Source organism: Mastigoproctus giganteus, chromosome 2 (genome assembly GCF_048544385.1).
Source record: "Mastigoproctus giganteus isolate SK-2022 chromosome 2, ASM4854438v1, whole genome shotgun sequence".
NCBI lineage: Eukaryota > Metazoa > Arthropoda > Arachnida > Uropygi > Thelyphonidae > Mastigoproctus > Mastigoproctus giganteus.
Genome location: NC_143576.1, coordinates 55,885,448 through 55,907,797, shown reverse-complemented (window position 1 = coordinate 55,907,797; position 22,350 = coordinate 55,885,448). Strand labels below are relative to the sequence as shown.

At 39.1% G+C, this 22,350-nt stretch overlaps 1 protein-coding gene across 1 annotated transcript in view; it reads left to right on the top strand.

The window, feature by feature from the left end:
* Nucleotides 1-2,454: 2,454 nt before the first annotated feature.
* The window catches only part of LOC150089311 (ras-related protein Rap-1b-like), a 116,893-nt gene continuing 96,997 nt past the window's right edge, over nucleotides 2,455-22,350 (top strand). The window contains exon 1 of the mRNA XM_090368488.1: nucleotides 2,455-3,128. Within this exon, the coding sequence (XP_090224614.1) occupies nucleotides 2,987-3,128 (142 nt within the window). The 5' untranslated portion in view covers nucleotides 2,455-2,986. The remainder of the gene's footprint in view (nucleotides 3,129-22,350) is intronic.

Here is a 22,350-nt window from a genome sequence, read left to right as displayed (position 1 = left end):
TTAAAGTGCCAACTCTCCGTTCCACACTCTGAATTAATTCTACATACATATTCTACATTCAAAAAGTTACCTACATATCTTTCAAATATCAAAACTCACCCCTTATCCATTACAAATTGTCCGATGAAAACTCTTACTACTGAATGGCTGCTCTTTTCTTGTTCGTCTAAACCTTCAATTTTATGAGTATTTCTTTGTTTACTGCGTTTTTTCAAGCTAACGTCTTTCCTCTTGTTCACTTGTTTTTGGCGGCCATTTCTCACGCTGACCGTTCAGCATTCGCCTTTGTTTTTAGCAGCCTGTTTGATCTACACGAGATAAGCCGTGCCCCGCTATACGCCTATTCCTGAGGGGTTACTGCTAGCTGTCCTAATAGCTTTTTAAAGTGGTTCTCGAGTTTTGTTCATTCTCTACTTAATCCTATATGTTCCTGCCTATCTTAAAGTTTATATCCCCCGCTTTCGTTCTTTTTAAGCTGTTTACTTTTGTTTAAATCTAAATCCTCGAGTACAGATATACATAGGCGGAATAATATTTTGTTTCATTGCTCACTTACTGTTTAAAAAATAATTTTGTAAGACTAGAAGTCTTAGAACCGTTTAGGAAAATGAAGGAAGTGTGCTCTTGCGTTCATACCAGGCTTGTTACTCCCTCCCCCACCAACATTTTCTTAAAAATTCCTCAAGAGGAACTTTCCACAATGCTTTTCCAAGACTTTGGTAAGTTGAACACGATGTGACAAAACAAATGGAGATTCAGAATCAGTCAATGAGTTAAAGTGAAGTTTCAATTTTCACGTATCATTTTTATGGATAAGTGCCCATTAAAATAAAAGTTGGCAAAAATGATCACTCTTCAAATTGGGTGCAGCCCTTGAGCACTACTTGGAATTTGATTTGCGCTGTTTGCTCTGGGATGTACAATATTATGGAAATTGTTTATCATCGTAAAACATGGAGCGAATTTTTCGGGATTGGTTGTTGAAGAGCAGTAGATGAACTTTGGGTGCACTTTGTGATAAAGTGAATATTGGCTAGCAGTTCGGCCGAAAATGCGAATTGCTTTTTCGGCTAAAAATAGAAGTTATCTTGTAGCAGGACAGTCCTCGACCTCACGTTGCGAGACCAACATCGGAATGCATACAGAAATTAAAATTTTAACATTTTACACATCAGACTTCCAGCATTTGCTTTGCACCTTCTGCTTGTCACAACTTTCCTGCTCTTAGAAACATTTCAGTTCAACGTCGACTCGAGTTCAAAATGCGATGCACGATTGGAAACACTCTTTACCAAAATCTTCCTGTTGAGTCTCTCCTATGATCAATATATAAACTTCTAAACCCAAAATCCAAGCTAAAAGACGCAAATCCGACACGTAGCTAAAATTTATTTAGTTATTGATACTAATGTTTGGATCTAATTGTATCAATCTATCCTTTCGATACCAATTAAATATTTCATATGATGGTGTTTTTTTTATTAAAGTATTTTCTTAATAGTGTGTTCTCATATTTCGAAGCGGTATTCAGATTAGCGTTGTTGATCGTTCTCGCTCGTATATTGGAATTATTTAGTATATATTGGAATTATCTAGATTTTGTCACCCTCCCTCAAATAAGTTTGTTTTTTTTTTTATCCCGCTTAACCGTACAAATCTGTGTACATAATACATGTCAAAGGTCACATCTCGTGTTACGTGAACTGGCACACTTGGATTAAAATGTTGCTGTGCCAAGCATACTCCTTACCCCCTAAACAAACTGAAATAGTCACGCCTAGCACAGTGGCTATGATCCGGCACTTTCTCGCCGTTGAAGAGGGTTTCGGTTTAATTTTATTCTGAACGGGAATTACTTGTGAGAAAGAGAAACGGCCAACTAACAAAATCCAAATTCGCAATTACAAAATAGCCACTATCACACAAAACAAATGTGTGAGCACAAACAGTGCGAGAAGCATAATCAAAGAAGAGAACCCCCCCCCCCCCCTTCCTCTAGTTTCTTCCACAGGTAGACTCTGTGGTCTTCCTAGACGTGTGCTCGGTTACACAAGATGCTGTTGCCTAGGCGACAGCAGCAAACCTCTTCGATGGAAGGGAAGCCGAACAAAGTCATAAGCCACTGGACTGTTCGCGCGCATTGCGACGCATCGTGAAAGAGCAAAGAAGCGGCCCCTAAACAGCGTCTTTTAAAAATCGGGTGTCTCAGGTGCGACATGAGGACACCTGTCCTGCTGCTGCTGTCGCTATCAAACCTAGAAGGTGCGCAAAAGATGCCGTGGCTGGCGGTAATCCGCGCTTTCAGAAATCTTTAATGAGTTCGCGAAAGTTACAACAACACCGGCAGCACACGCGTCGCTCCTAAAATGCGCAAGCGCACGAAAGCGTATATTTTATTGCTGTCCAGCTCCACTTAGCACCGGGCGGAATAGTCTTACACTCCTACATGCCGTGCCTTTACTACTGCGCACCGATGTGAAACTCGATAAACGATCGGGCGGCGAGTTCTCTTCGCTCATTCTCTTCCACTCACTCCGTTACAAGTGTGGACTGCTGGGATAGCAGCGATCTTCTGTGAACTGGAGAGAACACAACAAACCTCCGTAGTTTCCACTTATCGCGAAGTTCGGGATGTTGTCATTTCGGTAAGACGTTGCTATGAGGTTCCCGCTTCGTCACAGGACGGAGAGAGACATCTGATGGTAACGTGGGATTAAAACAAACACCCCAGATAGCGCGACGTAATCTTGTATTCGGAGACAGTCACGGGGCTACATGTGTTTACTGGACGCAGTCGCTACCCGACTCGGATAAGAAACCTACAACATGTGCTGTGCAGGATTACTCTGAAGGACAAGTCCTCTTTCCCGCCCGGAGGAAATTTTTATTCCCTCCCCACCCGTTCTTCTCTGTTTCGCCCTTTTTTATTTTCCCTTTCTTTGCTCCGCAACGACTCGTCTGCGTGTCTGGTCCAAGCACGTGCAACATGCGGGAAAACAAGCTTGTGGTGCTCGGAGCAGGTGGAGTGGGTAAAACGTCATTGGTAGTCCAATTTATGGAAGGATTTTTTTCTCACAGTTACAAGCCCACTGTGGAAGACTATTACAGGCACACCGTCCAGATGCCAGGTGAGTAGATGACACGCACTTATCTTCTCTAACCCGTAGAAAATCTACATTTATTTATCCATATGGCACCAGTCGAGTACATTTTTCTCCTACGAATACATCAATTTCATAGTTTTTCTTGCCTGTCGTAGTCAGTAAAGTATGCACGAAGTACCCGAGCCCATCGATGTGGTTCTTTCGCAGCGAACTTTGTTCGCTAAATTCTTTAGAGCAGGCCAGCATCGATCTGAAGGATTTCGGTGCGGTGATTGTAACGACTGCAAGTTGGCCACCTGCTTTAGCCACTCGAAACAACTACCTAACTAATGGTTGTATGTTGCGAGTTACCAACAAGTATATTAAATGATACTATCATTTAGCCATTTGGTTGAATTACGTAATTCTCCAGCTGCGTTGCAGTATATTATTCATCCATCTCCCTCCTCCAATACCTCGCTGACATTCATGTGGACAATCTGCACACGTTCGTTACTGTGATAAAATCACGTAATCCATTCGTAAGCAGACATGCAGGGAACACTCCGCTTATTTGTAGACTTACCGTTGGAATACTCAAGTTAAAACTTCTTAATAAATCGCTGATGCAGTCATATCATAATCCAAAAAGACGGTCTAATCCATCGGCTTCATAATTTCTAAATTATAAAGCCAATGACAAGGTCGAATTCCAAATCTTCTGTTTGAGTCCCTGAACTTTTTAAAGAAATCTTGAGCGTGACACATTTTTGTGATAAACGAACGAAATATTTCTATAATATAAATGTGTTCGTCTGGTTTATTGAAACTAATTCCTGTGGACAGTTTATAAACTGTATAGTTTTAGTATTAAAATGGTATAATGGAGCAAGGAAGCGAAAGTAGATTACATTTGTCTCCCATGTTCCCAAAAAGAGGAAGCTTCTCGCATTATTCCTATCGTCAAAAAGTGTATATCCAATTTCTCCTCGAACATCCTCCACTGCCACTTTTACAGGAAACCTTTTCGAGCGTTGCGCACGGCACTACCGAAGGTAAGATCAAGTCTACCTGGGATTTATAGCTGTGCTCACTGGTTCTTGCCTCACTTACCAATGAGAACATTCCTTCCCCTCCCCCTTTATTCATTTTGCTAATTCCCCGAGGGCCTTAGACACTCAATCAAATTGTCTTCATCATTGGAATAATGGTATAATGGCACTATTGGTATAATGTGTTATTAATATGTTGATTTAATTTCCATATTTCAAAAGTGCAGATAATTTTATTCTTGCTTCTACTTAAATAAGACCACAGTGGCTATTTTAATGGCTGAATATTTATCAAAAATCCGAAATGATCTTGATCAGCCTACGATATTGTTTCAAATGAAATGTTAAATGAATTACGGCACGCTACCCGGATAAGATAAAATAAAATAAATAAACTGTAAAGGGAAAATATGCGTTTCCTTTTTTTATTTCATTTTCATTGTTAAAATTTATCAAATTTCAGACTGTTTTAGGGCAGCTAGTGTACAGTTGCGGATTTTATTAAAATTGTGCTGATTAAAACTCAATTTGGATCATTTTAGCTGGATGATTTTGCCACGTATTTTTACTGTGATTTGAAAGTGTGAGTGATTCTTTATTGATCGTTTTAAGAACAATTTGTTTTGTCCATGCAATGTTCGACTTGGAACTTAATCGCTGGCCAGGAAGGTATTGGTGATGGAAAGCAAATTCTTAAACGTAGAAATGACTGGCAGTGACTGATTAGTCAGGATGATGGTAAAAATAATTCTACTATCGCTTGTCCGAATCTACACGGCATAAAAAATTACACAGCCTAGTGTTAATTAGTCAGAGCAGTGTCTAAAATGTTGTTGGATATTACTCGCCTGAAAAACGATAACATTATAAAGCTAAATTGCACTTTGTGAAGTTCGTTTTTAGTAGCCGTTGTATTTTTTTTTTTTTTTTTTTTTTATTTCTGCGGTCCTGTACTAGTTATTTGACTGAATATAGCAACATAATTTCGGGATTTATGTCCAGAACTGAAAACTCTTTCAACCGTATTCGAATATGGCCATCAGTTGAATGAAAATTTTTCAGGGTCAGTATCGACCCTGAAAATATTCTCCGTTGTGCGTTGGCTTCCTCAGAATCTCAGTTCCTGTGTAAACGCAATTTCAGTGAACAATCTGGGGAAGTGGGTAGGCTATCTCCTGAAATAAATGGAGTCGTTTGAGAGAAGTGATACGATGAGTCTCCCATAATGCTACGTTATTCCGATTCTTATCGTCATATTTCAAAAAAAGCGGTCAAAACAACTTGTTTTGTTATGTACGACCATTGACGTTGAATATTTCTCTTGCGGGTTCGTATAAGATGGAATTCACCTGTCTCCATTACAATCGCTTGCTATGGAGTCAGATTTCTTCATTATCGTTTAGTCCTGTGGACTTTTATTGCTCGAATGAAAGAAAATGTAATTTTTCTTTTTGTGATGACGGCTTTCCAAGACTGAAATTGCCAGCATCACTCTTTTGTCGAGACGACAAAGACCAAATACAAGCACTCTGCCTAATAAATCAGTCTACTTTCGAAAAGCAGTCTGAAATCTGAGGCAACTGTAAACAAGGTCTTGTCTAGACATAAATAATTCTGCGTTCCGTATGTACAAAGTTACCAATAGGCAGATAGTTAACGCCTATGAAAATTATCTCTTGAGAGATAACGAAATTCCATTGACATGTGTATTGCAAGAATATTTTTTTTTATCACCTAAGTCGTTGGCCTAACAGCGAATTTTTCGACGGCTGAATTCGAGTATCTGTTTCATACATCAATGCATGTCTATATATCACCCATTTGAAAGGTGTCACGCTTAATGAAAGTTCTTGGGCAGCTCCACCTACCAGCACTGACTCAACAGATCTTACCTAACATCTTCAAATCCACCTTGTCTTGCCTAGAAGATCTATAGTTACGTATCTCCTAACCACTACACAGGTAATCGTTTACTCATTCCATAATGTATGTGAGGAGGGCATTACTTTTCTTCACATAAGTACAGCTTTTGATGCTATTAATCCCCAGGCTAATGGAAGTTATGCGAAGAAAAACGACTTTATAGGTGATGATGTTCTGGCCTCTTTCTGCCTTCTGACTAAAAGGACGTTCAACCTCTAGCCTTAGGATCATCCCATAAATTCATCTACATAGGTGTCCTACAAAGAGGCGTAATTCAGGGCTTCTTTTCACTGCAGTACTAACTCCCGTCTCGTAATAAGCCAAATATCCTCGCATTTTCTGATCATACCTGCATTGCCTATAAAACTCTAGATACAATTTTCAACAAATCGCCCATGAGTCAACAATGACATCGTCCAGCTGGTTAACTACTTTCAGGTTCTGGTCTACCCTAAAAAGTCTGCCTTCTTGATATTTCCTGAAGAACAATGTTCCCTTAATACATCTTATATACAGCCTGTGCTTTCAACATTCTAATACTTGTGACTTAAGGATCAACACGGATCACAAGGACCTTTGCATTTTGTTTTCCAATGAAGCTTCGTTGGAAAACAAAATAAGATTTTTTTCAAAATTGGCTTTCGATCGTGTTTGGCATAAAGGCCTTCTAAACGAGTTTCCATCTTATGGTTTGCCAACTGTTTTGTTTTTTTTTTTTAAGTGGTTAACCAGCTTTCTCTCTGATCGCTCATTGATCGTGATAGTAGATGGCTCTCTTTCTTCTGACTTTTCCACTAATCCTTGTGTCCCCCAAGGTTCAGTTCTTTCCCCCACTATTTGCCTCTTGTATATTAATGACCTTCTGCAATTGACTGGAAATCCTATCCATAGTTAATAGCACATTGCATTCCACTTTCCATTTTGAGAAAGCTTGCCCTGCTCAATCAGCTTCGACTTCTCGAATATCCGCTCACAATTCCTTAAATGCCGATCTCCACGTAATTCTCCAAGTGGGGCAAAAACAACTTAGTTGATTTCAATCCTTCTAAAACTCAGTCTTGTCATATATCTCGCAAAAAGGATTCTTCTGCTCCTATGCTTATCATTAGTGACACTACGATTTCTAGGCAAGATGATATCTCTTTTGTGGATTATCCTGACTTCCAATCTATCTTGGCACAAGGACATTACAAATATTGCTTCCTCTGCATCTAAACAAACTTGGTTTTCTCTTTCGCTCTCGGCGTTACTTTTCTTCCAAACAGCTGTTCACTCTGTATAAATCGCAAATCCGCCCTGCCATGGAATATTGTGCCGACATCTGGGGTGGTGCTCCCAAAATCTCTCTCAGGCTTCTAGATTAAATTCAGAAGAGGGCGGTTAGGTTCATTAATGGACTCATCTCTAGCAGAGTCTCTCCTCTCGCTGTCTCATAGACGTACTGTTTCTGCTGCATTGCCTTTTCTACATATACTTTCATGTGCACTGTTCTTCTGAATTGGCTTCTATAATTCCCGCTCTCTCTCTCTCTCTCTCTCTCTCTCTCTCTCTCTCTCTCTCTCTCTCTCTCTCTCTCTCTCTCAAAACACTCCGGACACGTGCCGCCAACATCCATTTACTGTCCAACTTCAAACTCACAGAACCAACTTTTCATCTTCCTCGTTTATTCATTCAACTGCCGTTTTCTGGAACAACCTTCCTTCATACGTATTTCCTGAAAATTACAGCCTACAGAAGTTCAATTCTAATGTCAACAAATACCTTATTTCGTCTTCTCAGCCTCCAATCCAAGCACGATACTAAGTACTATAGGTTCTAATACCTCTCGTGTTTGGGGTGTTTTCATAAAAAAAAAACTCCATTCGTCATCTCCATAGCATACATCTCTGTAGTGCAGCCTGCAGTACCTTACAGTGCAGAAATCTGGGTGTCGACTGCTCCACTGTCATTTCGATCTTCACAGTCAGCTGAATACTGGTCGCCGAAATGGCTACTATGCAAACATGGGCATCTAATCGATGCTCCATACTTTCAATATGATAAAACTCTCTCATATGTCACCTCACAATAGAATTGACCACATTCGCTTGACAACTGATCAAATGGCTTGTTGGGTGGATTGATGTTCAGTATTCTCGGACACTTGCCAGTGGAGGATTTAACGGTCTCCACTCAAAGCCAAGCCGACATTACAGCCTTCTCGAAATCCCCTAGAACCTGGTCGCAGATTCCTTCCAGCCCGATGCTTGACAGGATTTTACGGTCTGACACAAAATAGGACAAATGCAAACAGAGGAAATCCTCTTTCAAAGTGATGCTCAAATAGCCTAGTACTATACTGTAGTATATATCATTAATAATATTGAAAATGTTAACTACCTGTATAACTAATCTATACTGTTAACCCCTGACATATCCATCTCGTGTCATTGTTTTACGTCCTGCGTGACATATCCTACTAATAATAAAAGTTTATTTTTATTGAGTGGGTCTAAAGGAGATCAAAACAAATTCGCGTTTCCATGTTCAAGGAACACAATTTTAGAAGAAATAATTATTAGTTTAATAGTTATAAGGGCACTCTCCTATTATTCACTTCTCCAGATTTATGTGATTTTGAAAGAAAATTAACTAGCTAGTTAAGATTGGCATGCCTGTTAGGTTTCTAATCAGTGTCTTACCCATCGGGAAAATTGTCTTAGGATAAGGCCAGTCTGTAAGAAGGTACTTCAATTTCCTTCCCATGATGTAAACAAAAATCGAAAGACTGCGTGAAATTACGGACTATTTCAATGCCTAATGGGGAGTACCCATATAAACCAATACTGCATGCCGAAGATCTAAGAGCAGTGGGTCTCCAAAGCCGTATACCGCAGTCCATAAGCCTGTCATATCTGACGGGGCATCCATTTGCAAGGTTTTCGTACCTCGCAATTGTAGTTGTTGGTGAAATGGAAGCTCGTAATGTGGTCTCATGAATTTCGTATGGCTGTTTAAGAGTGGAGCGTTTCCCTGGTATGCTACTAGTTGTGACTTTGTAGAGCTCATGGTCGAATCTGTATTACGATATACAACTATCATTAATGGCAAAGTGATTAACACTCGTCCTACAGATGGCGCCCCAAAGGGTAAACGTTTTTCTTTTTCTCTATATCTGACTTTAATAATTTCCCAAAGGGAGTTTTCTGAATTATAGATCGTTAGGAGAGTCCTAACTTTTGTGTTTTAATGTGATTCGAAAAATGGAGTGTGTGTTTTAAGCCTAACTATTAAAAGGATATTTTATTTTTTTGTCGTGGTTTAGTACCCATGGTAGTATCATATGACACCGAGGGAGCTAGGCGTTGCTTGCGCTTCGATTAATTATTGAAAATAGCAGTCTAAGAGCAAGTCCTGTTTATTTTGACCACTCTTCTGAAAAATGCAAACGACTTCAAAAGTTAAAAGAGAAAGAACATTGTAGTTTTTAAATTTGCTAGTAAAATAGCTTTATATGTGTTCACTCTGGCGTTCTGCTGAAAGAAAGGCACATTTTTTTTGAATTAGTTCATTTTATATGCAGTGTATTTTCTCAGTGGAACAGGAAAATCTTCGATTCAGTACCTGAATCGGAGATTTTCCTGTTGTAGGGTGTCGCCTTCATCTTGTGGATGGCCCTGTTCTCTTTGGTTACGTGGCACGTCTTGGTTGGGTTGGTTGATTCAAGACGCCATCTTGTTTCCTCTCATTTCTGTGGGGCGACGCCCTTTTTCTGTCTAGTCACTCAACACTATCTTTTAGGACAAAATCCCCGCCCTCGGTCTCCAGAAGTTATATAACCCCTGTGACTGCAGCAAAGAATTAGCGCTGTGTTAAAGAATCGACCAATCGCAATGCGTTGGTTCGATTCCCCGCAATAACTTATTTTAGTAGGTTCTTACCTGTGCTGGTGTGATTGGATATGGGCAGAGAGGATGAGACTGAATAAAACACATAACAATATTTATTAACACAAACAAAACTAAATATACAACACTTGCACTCTACTTAAGTGATCAGTTTAAATAGTGGCATCCAGGCATTAGTTACATTTCATAATGTCATTGTGTGAATCAGGTATTAAGCTAGTACATTCTTCTCTTCATAGAAATTCTGTAATTTGTCTTGCAACATTAACTCTTCACAATTCTTACCTTTTGTAGTGTACTAGATTATTCTAGGTTAACCATCCAGAATGCTTATAGACCTTTTTGGTACTCCTCATATTCTGAGGCTAAACGCGAGTGGGTGTGTTTAATTCTCCTGGCTGCTAGTTATCTTTTGGTGCATCCTCCATCATCATCCGGAGCTTAGCGCTTGATCACGCTCGATTATACTGCACTTTTCTTATGGACATCAGGATGGGGATTTTCGTGTCTATGGGAGCATTCTAGTCGTTTAACCTACAGTGCATTAACATGTAATTCATTTGTGGTTAGGAAAGAAGCATTGAACAGGTTATCATTTTAGTTTCGGTTTCGGATTGTTACATTCACACGAATAATATAATTGCTTACCAGTTAATTCGCTCGCTCCTAGAATTCAGTGGTACGGCCTCCTTCTCTTCAGAGAAATCTGGGCGGGGTCCTCTACTGGTTTTCGGGCGACTTTTCTGGTGGCCGCTCTGCTCCTTCCCAGCCTTTGTCTCTCGCTGCTCTGGCAATCTTTCGACTAGATGTTCATCTGCGAAGAGCCAACTCTCCTCTCCTCGGTGTCCTCTCTCCGTCGTAACCGCCGTCGTCGTCCTCGTCCGTCCCTTGTCTGACTCAGCCCTCCTGTATATATCTCGGACTTGAGCGCTACTTTCCCTCTTTAACTTTTTTCTTCGTTGATTACTCAACAATGAGGAATTCTTCGCTCCCTCCCAATGACAGTGGGGAAAGTCGTATATATGACAGAGTCCTGTTCTTTTGGTTGCCCAAGTCTGCGTCACAGGCAGGTGTGAGCCTGGTTTCGCTATCAACCTAAACCTTGCTTTTTGTTTATTATCGTTAGCGCGGGGCCGAAGTTCTCGCTGACTCTTTCTACCCCCGTTACGATCCCCTGTTCAGAGCGAAAGTAAGTTTGTGTTAGTCATGGGCTCTTGCCTTCTCATTGGCTCACTCACATCTTCCCTTCAATACTTTCGGTTTGGCTTTCACTACCTTGAATATTACGAATTCTAATTGAAAACTGTTTTTCGATCATTTCGCCCTAATACCCTACATATCGGTTTTATTTATTGAACAAAAATTAGATTTATCCGATCGTCGTGAGCTGAGAATTTATCAGTCTCACACTGTTCCACTGAGAAAATTTTTCTAAACGCTTATCTATCTATACGATAACTTCTATCTGCATTGTTTGTGAGCAGCAGACAATGATACAGATAGAAATTGCCGTATTTACTTTCATATTCTCCACCCCGCTGCATTTTTACACCCAAGAGGTCTCAAACAGATGAATCATGTGCGGCCAGTAGGTCTACCAATTCTTTAAAAAAAAAAAAAGTATGCACATTATACACACGCCTAAATGCGCATTAGCATATGTGCATAATGCGCCTATTTTCATCACCATTTCGTCCGTCTGCTTGTAATAACTCGGCTTTTAGTATATGGATATTCATGAAAGTTCATATTTAGCCCTTTTAGAAAGATTTATAGCAATCCCAAATTTAATTAAAATAGACCAATAGAAATATTACAAATATTTCCTTTTCCATCCATCCTCAACTTGACTCCTAGAGGATGAAATTTTATATTTAGCTCATTTAGAACGATTTGTGGAGTTATTCCAATTTTCATTAAAATCGAACCAGTAGAAAACCGACAGTTATTATTATTTTGTCCCATACATATCACATAGTTTATTTTCATGTACCATATATATTGTAACTGAGGAACTCGATATTATATTTGTCGCTTTGCCTTGGTTGGAGGAATGGATACTAAGGCTAATATTAGCCTTAATATTTCACGAATTTCCTTCAAAACGAAAGTAGAAAAATTAAAATACTGGGCGGAGGGGAGAATAATCCAGGTAAATATGGTGATAGGGATATGAAGGCATCATGTGAGGTTGATGCCACACGCATTTAAATAATAGGATAAAGCGTAAAATTTTGTTTCGTCTTGATAATTTCAAGACGAATAATTTGGAGCTGTTGGAGAAGAAGCCTCCAAATCATGAGATATTATCTCTGATGATATAATAAAGGATCGTTCGTCACGTGTTGTTCTGTCTTCATTATTATGTAGTCCAAGAGAAAGTGTTCGGTTGGGTGAACGAAGTGATTTATTGATATCTTCTAAGGTGATGTAAACTAGAACTTTCTTAGGAGTTCTTTACTTCTCGTATCTCTGTGAAGGGACATTTAAAATAAAGTGGCAACGGTACAGCTCTGAAAATTATAGATGAACAGTTTCGTAGCTTGAAAGATGGGACCGTGGAACTTTAGTAAGGAGATAGAGTGGATGGAAATAGACAGAATGGATTGACAATCAAGGACGTTCCCGCAAACATTCCACTTTTCTGACACTTTGATTAAGAACGATGAATTTTTCCTTGCAAGAAGGTGGAGATGCCGGCATAAGTAACTGGGAATAATTGATTTCCTTACATTTCGGCTACTTCATTTATCATGGGGCAGACAGAAAGAAAAGACAGTTGAATTGATCGTAACTCGCGAACAAATTGCATCCTCGCTCCCCACCTGCTGAGTTAAGTTACTGATTCTAAGGAAGAAGGAAGAGTAACGTGCGAGGAAAGAAAGCGAACAAGATTTTGAGGAACCAGATCCTGCATAACAGGAAGAAGGATGTTGTATTTTTAATGACACCTCTTGGTGGTGATGTGGGGCAGACAGATACTCAGGCATTCGCTTAAGATGTTTGTTTGTTTGTTTGTTATTTGGTTTTTAGGAGCATTAGCAACTAAGGCCATATTGCACCGGGAATATGCAGTGGTCATTCCCTGATCTTTCCGCATCCTCCGTATTTGGTGGTGACGTCGCTTAAGATGTATAATGGGATAAGGTAGCTCAGCGTTTTGTCTCGTCTCATCTCATCTACAAGGCTGCATTTTAAGAACTTTAACCTTATTATGTATGGTGACGGATTTATTTTTTTATTACCAACCTTTTAAGCGTGTTTGTTTTTTAAAATGCGCCTATTTTCTTCAACATGTCCGTCCATCCGCATGTAACAACTCGACAACACGTAGCATGCGGACGGACTTTAATGGAATTTTATATTTCGGACTTTTAGAAAGATTTGTAAACCATCTCAAAATTCATTAAAATCGGTAGAAATTCGACAGTTATTATTTCTTTGCCATTCCTTCTGTCCGCATGTACCTCCTCTGGACGATTTTCAGAAAATTTTGTTTTGCTCTGTTAAAACGTTTTTTTTTTTTTTTTAGTTTTTTCCAAATTTCATTAAAATTGGACCAACAGAACCGCTTTATTGACCAATTGTTATATTAAATTATTTTCTATAAGTAGCTTATAGACCTAGTTAAGATCCTTGGTTTATTCTGAATTGAGACACCGAGATTTTGGAAGTTAATTAATACTTAAGTGTCCGTAGATTTACCGTTCGTAACTTGCCGCCATTGTTGTACGATACAACGTTATATCCCGAACTAGATAGCGATAGCATAGTATATTATATTATGTAATATAGTCAATTAATCAGTAAAATCTATTAATCTTGTTAAACTTCATTGGCAATTAAATTGTACTTTTTCCCTAAATACATATAACGACTTAGATTTTACAAACGTAATTAATACATAACTTGATACGGAAGTTATATAAACGGAACTCGTAGATAAATACTCGATACTGAAAAATATATATAGATGTGTTATAACTGTGTTGGGATACAAGTTTAGGGTTATAATTTTGTATTGAAATTTTATTGAAATTAAATCGAAATCATGACTCTGACCAGAGCAGCAAAGCAAAAGGCTCAAACTAATGGGAGTGCTGTGGCTCAGGGGAGAACTGAGGGGGAAGTTGCCCTCTGAAATCACAGCCTTTTAAAATGCACTGCTTGCATGGTGTTTGTGGAGCAGTTGGGTACGGGACATGATATTGCCATGGGGGATGTCTTTGTGTATGTGCGCGATGCAAGGAGTGTAACGAAATCAGGCGACAACTCAGCGTTGTTATGAGCCTATATGAGAGCTTGAAGGACAGGGTGGATGCCCTCGAAGGATAGAATTGAGGGGCCCATCAAGCTCTCAGCTGCCCACATCAACGCCAGAGCTTGCACTTGATCATCACGCAACACAGCCGAAAACCCCCAAGGCAGAATGCGCTGGTCCCAAAGGAACTAGTAGTTGTTGGTGACTCTATTGTCAGGGAAACGGGAAACATGCTTTGTAAAAAGGATAGGTGGAACAGGACCAGGGTATGTCTGCCAGGGGCAAAGGTTGATGACGTTGTAGAGCGGATATTATCTTTTAAGGACACAAAAGGTGATATAGTTGTACACGTAGGCACTAATGATATTAAGAGTAGGAGACCGGCAGAATTACTTAACAAGTACAGGTCACTGTTGAAAAAAAAAAAAAGCCGTGAATTAGGGTTGAATTTGAAAGTGTCTGCAATTCTGTCCAGACACGATAGGAGGAGTATATGATGAGAGCTTTGTCAATCAATTCGGCCCTGGAAAGATAGTGCAAGACACGAGGGTTAGGCGCCTCCGTAGCCAGATGGGAAGGAGCAGCAGCGAGTAGCACACGCTTCTTGATTAGACCGGGATTCGAGCCCGTCACCACCAAATACGGAGGATGCAGAAAGGTCAGGGAATGACCACCGCATATCCCGGAGCAATATGGCCTTAGTTGCTAATGCTCCTACAAAGCAAATAACAAACAAACTCAAGGGGTAGAATTTTTTTCAGTCTGGTCTGTACTTGTTAACAGGAGAGACTGCTTCTACAGGGAGGGGATACACTTAAATAGAAAGGGTGCAAGAATGTTTGCTGATGCTATCGAGGCAGTGTTAGGTGGGTCGCAAAACTGCTAGCTTGGGGGGATACAAGGACTAATAGATTAACAGTAGCCACTGGCAGAGGTGAAAGTGATTCTTGCACTGCTTCTATTGGAATGAGCAGCAGCCTGGAAAATAAGATGCAGGATATTTCAGAGACTGCTGGGAGTCATTGCGGTACAAGTAAACACATGGGTTGTGTTAGGGTAGCTAACAATAGGAACAGGTGCATGTATACATATTTATTTACCAATGCTAGTAGTTTGGTAAATAAATTTGTTGAATTTGAGGTGTTGCTCAAAACTTAAAAGGCAGATATTGTTGGGATATCAGAGACGTGGTGTCACACAGATATAAGGGATGCAGAACTGCAATTTGGGGAGTACAACGTCTACAGAAAGGATAGACAAGTTAGGAAGGGGGGAGGAGTTATGCTATTAGTTAAGAAACACATAAAAACCAAGGAAGTGAAGCCAGTCGACATCGCTGGACAGTGCAGTGTTGAGTCAGTTTGGTGTGACATAAGCATTGGGAGATCAAAATTGAGAGTAGGAGTGTGCTATAGGCCTAATGACTCTGATGAGTATAATAAGAAACTGTACAGGGAAATAGTGGGCCAGTAAATCAGAGAGTCTTATAATGGGGGGTTTTAATTTCCCAGATATTGACTGGAATTTGGGGGCTGGTTACTCACACACTAGCAAGGCTTTTGTGGATTTATTGGATAATTGTTTTCTACATCAAGTTCGTGATCCAACTAGAGGGAGTAATACTCTTGATCTGATTATCGGTAGTGATTTTTCATGCATTAAGAATCTGCAGATAAAGGAACCACTAGGTGGCAGTGATTACAGTGTGCTGAACTGGGATTTACTCAAAGAGGTAACTACCATCAGGGATGAAGGGAAGGGTTTTGCCTTCGTAAAGGTGACTACGATGGTCTGAGACAGTATTTAAATTCTATACAGTGGGACCAACTGATGATGTTACCAACAGAAAATTCAAAATGGGAATCATTCAAAGAATTTATCTTGGAAGCTACTAGGCTTTACATACCAACTAAGAAATATTGTTCAAGGTTTAGGCCTAAATGGATGTCAGATGAACTAATGAGACATATGGCAGAGAAGAAAAATGCATGGGACACACAGAAATTAACACGTGACATAGAAGCCTATATAAGTTGATCTGTAACCAAATTACAAAGGAGGTTAGGCAGACGAAGGCAGATTACGAGAAATCTTTGGCAACGGAGGCAAAGAAAAACAGCAAAGAGTTCTTTACCTATGTAAACTCTAGAAAGAAAGGGATGAATCAGATTGGTCCATTGAATATTGATGGTTCAACTCTTGATGATCCTACTCAGGTGGCTAACAAACTAAACAAGTATTTTGCATCTACATTCAAACAACAGGAAGGGGAATTCCAGAGGTGAAGTAAACTCTGGCAGTGAGCTAGATGATTTTGTAATAACTGAGAGGAAAGTGGGGGAGAAATTGTTTGAGGATAAACATAAAAAGGAACCCTGGGTGGATGGGGTTTATCCAGTTATATTAAAGAAGGCAGCAAAGGAAGTAAGCAAACACTTAGCCATAATTATGAGAGCTTCTTTGGAATCAGTCGAGGTACCCATAGACTGGAGATGTGCAAATGTGACCCCAATTCACAAAGGAGGATCAAAGGCTGACACAAGTTATTAAGACCTGTGACTTTAACTTCTGTTCCAGGAAAATTAATGGAGGCACTGGTTAAAGAAGCACTGCAGGATCATCTAGACAAGACTTCGGTTATAGCACGGACACAGAATGGTTTTGTTAAGGGAAAGTCTTGCCTGACCAATTTGATTGTGTGGGCATGGCGTTTTATATATGTTTTTTTTTTTTGTCTATATTATTACTATTGTATTTCTTATTATTTATATTTATTCTTAAAAATTCCCACTTTGCATCTGACTTGTTATCTCACAGAAGAATTCTGGTTCTGTGGGAGTTCCTATATTAGTGCACTCCTCCTTTGGATTTTGCTGTGTGTTCAGAAATGACCAAACACCATCTGCATTAAGTTAAATACAATTAGTTTATTATACATAATTACAAATAAAAGATCAAGCAATTCCTTACACATTATTTACTTCATATATAGGTACATTGGCATGGATTACGTTCCTGGTCATTAGGCTCTCCTATCATCATCTTCTTAATATTCGGCAACTAACACATTCCTACGATCAATTTCACCTAACTCTTTCTTAAATACAATTGACATTTTTTATTTATTAATCATACTTATCTATCACAATCCTACATTCTTCTTCATGGTTAACACAATTCTTCTTCTGGAATTTAATGTCCACTTTACACATTATTCTATTCTATTCTCACACTAACACATTAAAATCACATGTTAATGAACTATACATTGGTTTATTTATTTCTTCATCCTCTCAGGTAAACTTCAGCATTTAGCGACTAATTTCTGTACTTCAGTAATATTATATAAGCAACATACAACTATATCTGCTTTATAGGTTAACCCATCCAAAATCATTACTTTCTTCCATTAATTAATCAGTAAATAAATCATAACTATAATCAATCCTTCGTTAAACTAATTCTACAATATTTCTTTGCTTATCTATACAATATGCACTGAGTTAACTGTATGTTTCCCTAAATCTCACTTAATATTTATCTATAATCTTCCCTGCAGTCCTTTGCAATTACGTAGGGGTATATACGTTGTTTAATCACTTACTTCTGGGGATTTGGATCCTACCGCTAATACAATGTTTGGCCTGTGACTTTCCACTCTGCATCGGGGTCCACCATTGGTTTGGAAACGCTCTTCTCCGATTTCGGACTGCTAACTTCTGCCAGGGACACTATTCTCTTTGCCGATCATTCCTGGTATCATATGTTTCCTTGCTGTGCCGGATCATTCAGCAGGAGTCGCTTCCCATTACTTTATTTCTTTCTGTAGGCTACAGGACGGTCCAGTGTTCTTCCATAAGCATTATTTCGCTGTCCTCTTAAAAATATCTCTTGGTGGACGCTTTCGGACTTCTATGTTCCATCTCGAGAAAGTTCCCCTTTCTGTAACTTATCTACACTTTATTAAAGCTATCAGAACTTAGTCAACTCACCATAACTGGTTCTACTGGTGGATCGCTTCCAGGGACTGTTTCCCGAGCCTACCTCTCCGAAAAAAAACCTTTATCACCTCCAAAAAAACTTTATCACATCTCTCTTTTGCGCGCGCTCTTCCCCTTTTATTTCCCAAAATTTAGTAACGCTCCTCCTTTCCTCAACCAATCACTTCTATCTGACCATCATCGTCTCCATTCTCATTTGCCTATGACCCATGACACGATGGTCGAGCCCCTTCCGGTGTAGAGAGGACTTCCGTTTCTAGAGAATTCTCGAATATTCTGGAAATGACCAGAAATTTCTGGAGCTCGGAACCCATCCGGAAAACACCTGCGTCCATTTACTTGATTCGTCTCGCCACGCCCGCTCTGTTTGCTGTAAACAAAAACGCTTACACCTGGTACCCCTATTGTAATCTCTGGAGCACTCCGTCCCCTTTGCCATGCCATCAATTAACCCCCACTGTTCCGTCTCGTTATCTTCACTTGCTGCTTCAGGTAGTGGGCGCTGATCGTATATCTGTTTCTAATGTTTATCTCCACGGTGTATTTGCTTGTACATTAGATTTAACCTTCTCTTAAATTAATTCCATTAGCGTGAGACCCATTATCGTAGACAATATTTGTGATTTTAAGTGTTTTCTTGTAAGGTTTACAATATCACTCTATCTAGCATTCTATCATTAATTATATAGACATTTAATTTAATTTGTAAGACTTTGTGTCTTACAATTGGATACTATGATGCAGTCACAGAAGAACTGGATGCAGGGAATAACTTTGATATCATATATTTGGATGTTAGAAAGGCTTTTGATAGTGTTCCATATGGAAGACTGCTGCACAAATCGGAGCAGTGTGGCATTGGAGGCAAATTGTTGCTATGGATAAAGGGATGGTTGAGGGGAAGAAGACAGAGAGTGGTAATCAATGGACACTGCTCATCATGGACTAATGTTATTAGTGAAGTCCCTCATGGTTCAGTGTTGGGTCCATTGTTGTTTTCTGTATTTATAAATGATATTGATGATGGTATATGAAGCTTAGTGTCCAAGTTTGCAGACGATACAAAGGTTGGCAGGGTTGTTAAGGACACTACTGACAGTATGCTGCTGCTACAACAGGATCTGGAAAGGTTGAGCAGATGGGCTGAGAGGTGGGAAATGAAGTTTAACATTGACAAATGTAAAGTACTACATATGGGAAACAGTAACCCCAGAGCAACGTATCAACTCTGTGGTACTACACTGACAGTGGTAGAGAATGAAAGGGACTTGGGGGTAATTGTGCAGGCAGATATGAAGTTTCTGAGCAGTGCAGACGGGCTGCAAGAGTAGGTCATGGTGTCTTATCAATGATATTGATAAGGGATCAATATGCGAGTTTACATAGCGCTGGACTTGACGTCATGAATATCTTTTTATTTTTGTGAATTGAACTTTTCCCGTTTCCATTGTACAAAGTATATTAGTCTACCACTTATTTTTATGTTTGTACAACCTTTGCTCTGTTATACACTTTAACTGGGCGAATGCCTGTTGTGTATATTATATGTTAAAAAATAAAATAAAATAAAATAAAATATTCAGGAATTTTTCTAGCAGGGATAGGGAGGTGATTATTCCCTTGTATAAGGCAATGGTCAGGCCACACCTTGAATACTGTATACAGGTCTGGAGTCCTCATTTCAAGAAGGATGTTGAGCTGCTGGTATGAGTACAGAGAAGGGAAACAAGATTAGTGAATGGAACAAAGGGTTGCTCTTACGAAGAAAGGTTTAAGTTTTGCAAATTACAGTGTCTGGAGACTAGGCACCTGCGAGGTGATCTGACTGAGGTGTATAAAGCCTTGAAGGTTTGAGCATGCTCAATGCTGATGGGATTCTTCCTCTTGCTCAGAATAATCGCCTGAGAAGGCATAAATTCAAATTGAGGAAAGACAGATGTGCGAAAATTTGCTTTTAGCCAGTGGGTAGTTGGTTGGTAGAACAGACTTCCATCCCTTGTTGTGGAAGTTGATAGCCTAAATAAATTCAAGGCTCAGCTGGACAGGTATTTCGAACGAACGGAGGGACGAAATGGGAGTGACGTGTTTTTTTTTTTTTTTTTGTTTTTTTTTTGGCTGATGCTGCATAAGCTTGCTTTCTTGGATCATATGCCTCTACTAATGGTAAAGAAGTCCAGCAATTATTATTTTTTCATACATCTTACAGGTTATCTCTATATCTTATATTGGAGCTGAAGCACTGGATATAATGTCTGTTGCTATGAATGAAAGGAAAATATGGTGGATGCGCAGAAACAAAATATTCTCGTTTCCCGCATAAGTCGTTGCTTTTTACTTTTTACTTTTTTTTTTTTTTTTTTTTTGTTTTTGTTATAAATCATGAATTTTTATTATTACGGCTAGAAATTTTGATTTAAAATTACAAACCAATTTTAGGTTCTGTTTTACGCTGATCGCATTTCCTACAACATAGAAACAATTATATGACAGGAATTCGCGCTTGACCAGTTATAGATATGAATGTAAATAAGGCATTTACTCTACTTCCAGTCATATATGAATTGTTTACATTTTAATTACCTTGAAAATTCACTCTCACTGAGCGTTATCACTTTTCCATTCATTTATATTGCAATAGGCTTTCTGCTGTTTCTTTACTGTACGATCCATAACAGGCAGAACTTTTCTTTTATCGGTCATTTAAGTATGCTGAAATCGGGAAACAGACAGACTGTCTGGGACTTACATTTCTTTTTATGTAAAAGTATAACCGGAACTCAGTCAGCATTATTGCCTTAAGTGTGGATCAGACTGCTCAAAGCGCATGTGACACTTTTTAAGAATTATTTTTCTGTAGGGGAAGGGAAGGGGGAAGACGAGTGCTTTAGGCAAGACTAGGTAGATGCGTGTTTCTCTATAAAGTACTTCCATCCAGGAAACCACACAAACTTAAATATTAGTTCATAAACACGTTGTGGGAAGTATCGGTCGTAGTGGGGGTATTGATTCTATAATGATCCCTTATAGAAGTATTGGTTCTACTTCCCACTCCTGTGATGTATTTCTGTCATTTTTGGACTTTGAGCAAGTAAACTACATGTTTCAGTATTTTCGTTAATTAGTTATCTGATATTATTATTCGTTCTTGTTTTGGTTGTTGATAGAAGTTGACACTTTTTTCATTCATTTGACCTCAAAGATGCCCTTAACACACTACAAGGTACGTTTCTCTCCTTTTATTTAATTACAAGTATCGCTAATTATATAATTTGTAACACCCATTTTAATGGAGTTGGATTAATATTGAATTAAGATATTAATAAAATATATGGTCCAATTGCCTTTTCTTAAAAATTTGGATGTAATGTAAATATTTCAAGTTTCCCAGCTATTTGGGAAAGCATTTCATCGGCTAGTCACAACTACAACAATAGACCCTGAGATTTTCTTGAGCGCGACAACGTGGTTTTCATAACTACCGACAGAAAAGCTTTTGACTCCAAAGATAAATGAAACAACCAGTCCGCTTCAGAGTCCTCTAAATTCAGGGATGACATGGCTTGTGAGCACAAAGGAAGGAACCAATATCTATCAAAAATGTATCCCCAAAGGACACTTTACGCAATACAGGCCGAAACTTCGTATGAAAACGAGCGACGGCCTTGAATATCCCTGGGGTTCTCCCAAAAGAGAAAGAAACCAAAAAAGAGTGCACAAAAAAAAAAAAAAAAAACGAAGGGGCGGGATTCCTTAGAGAAGGATAATAACACCGGTTGTTTGGTCTGTGTTCACTTGTGTTCTGGATCCACAGAAAGTGATGGGTTCGGTGTGTCAAAAGTGAGATCATTGTTTTTTTTGTTGGATGATTTTAATGCGTTTAAATTTCATTCTTATTTTGCCTGTACTGATGGTGCATTTGCATTCTTTGTTGAAACATAATAAAGGAGGAGCAAACTGAAAAAGTAATAACATAGATGGAAGTTCACTAGTAATGTGCGGATCGACTTAAGTGGAGAGCCGCCTCTACCCATCCGTCATTTCTCCTATACGTTCTACCCGCGGTGTGAATTGCATTGCAAAAGTCTCCTGACGTAACTCATTTATCAAGGTATGGCGGTAAGGTATACTGATAGAGACATTGTG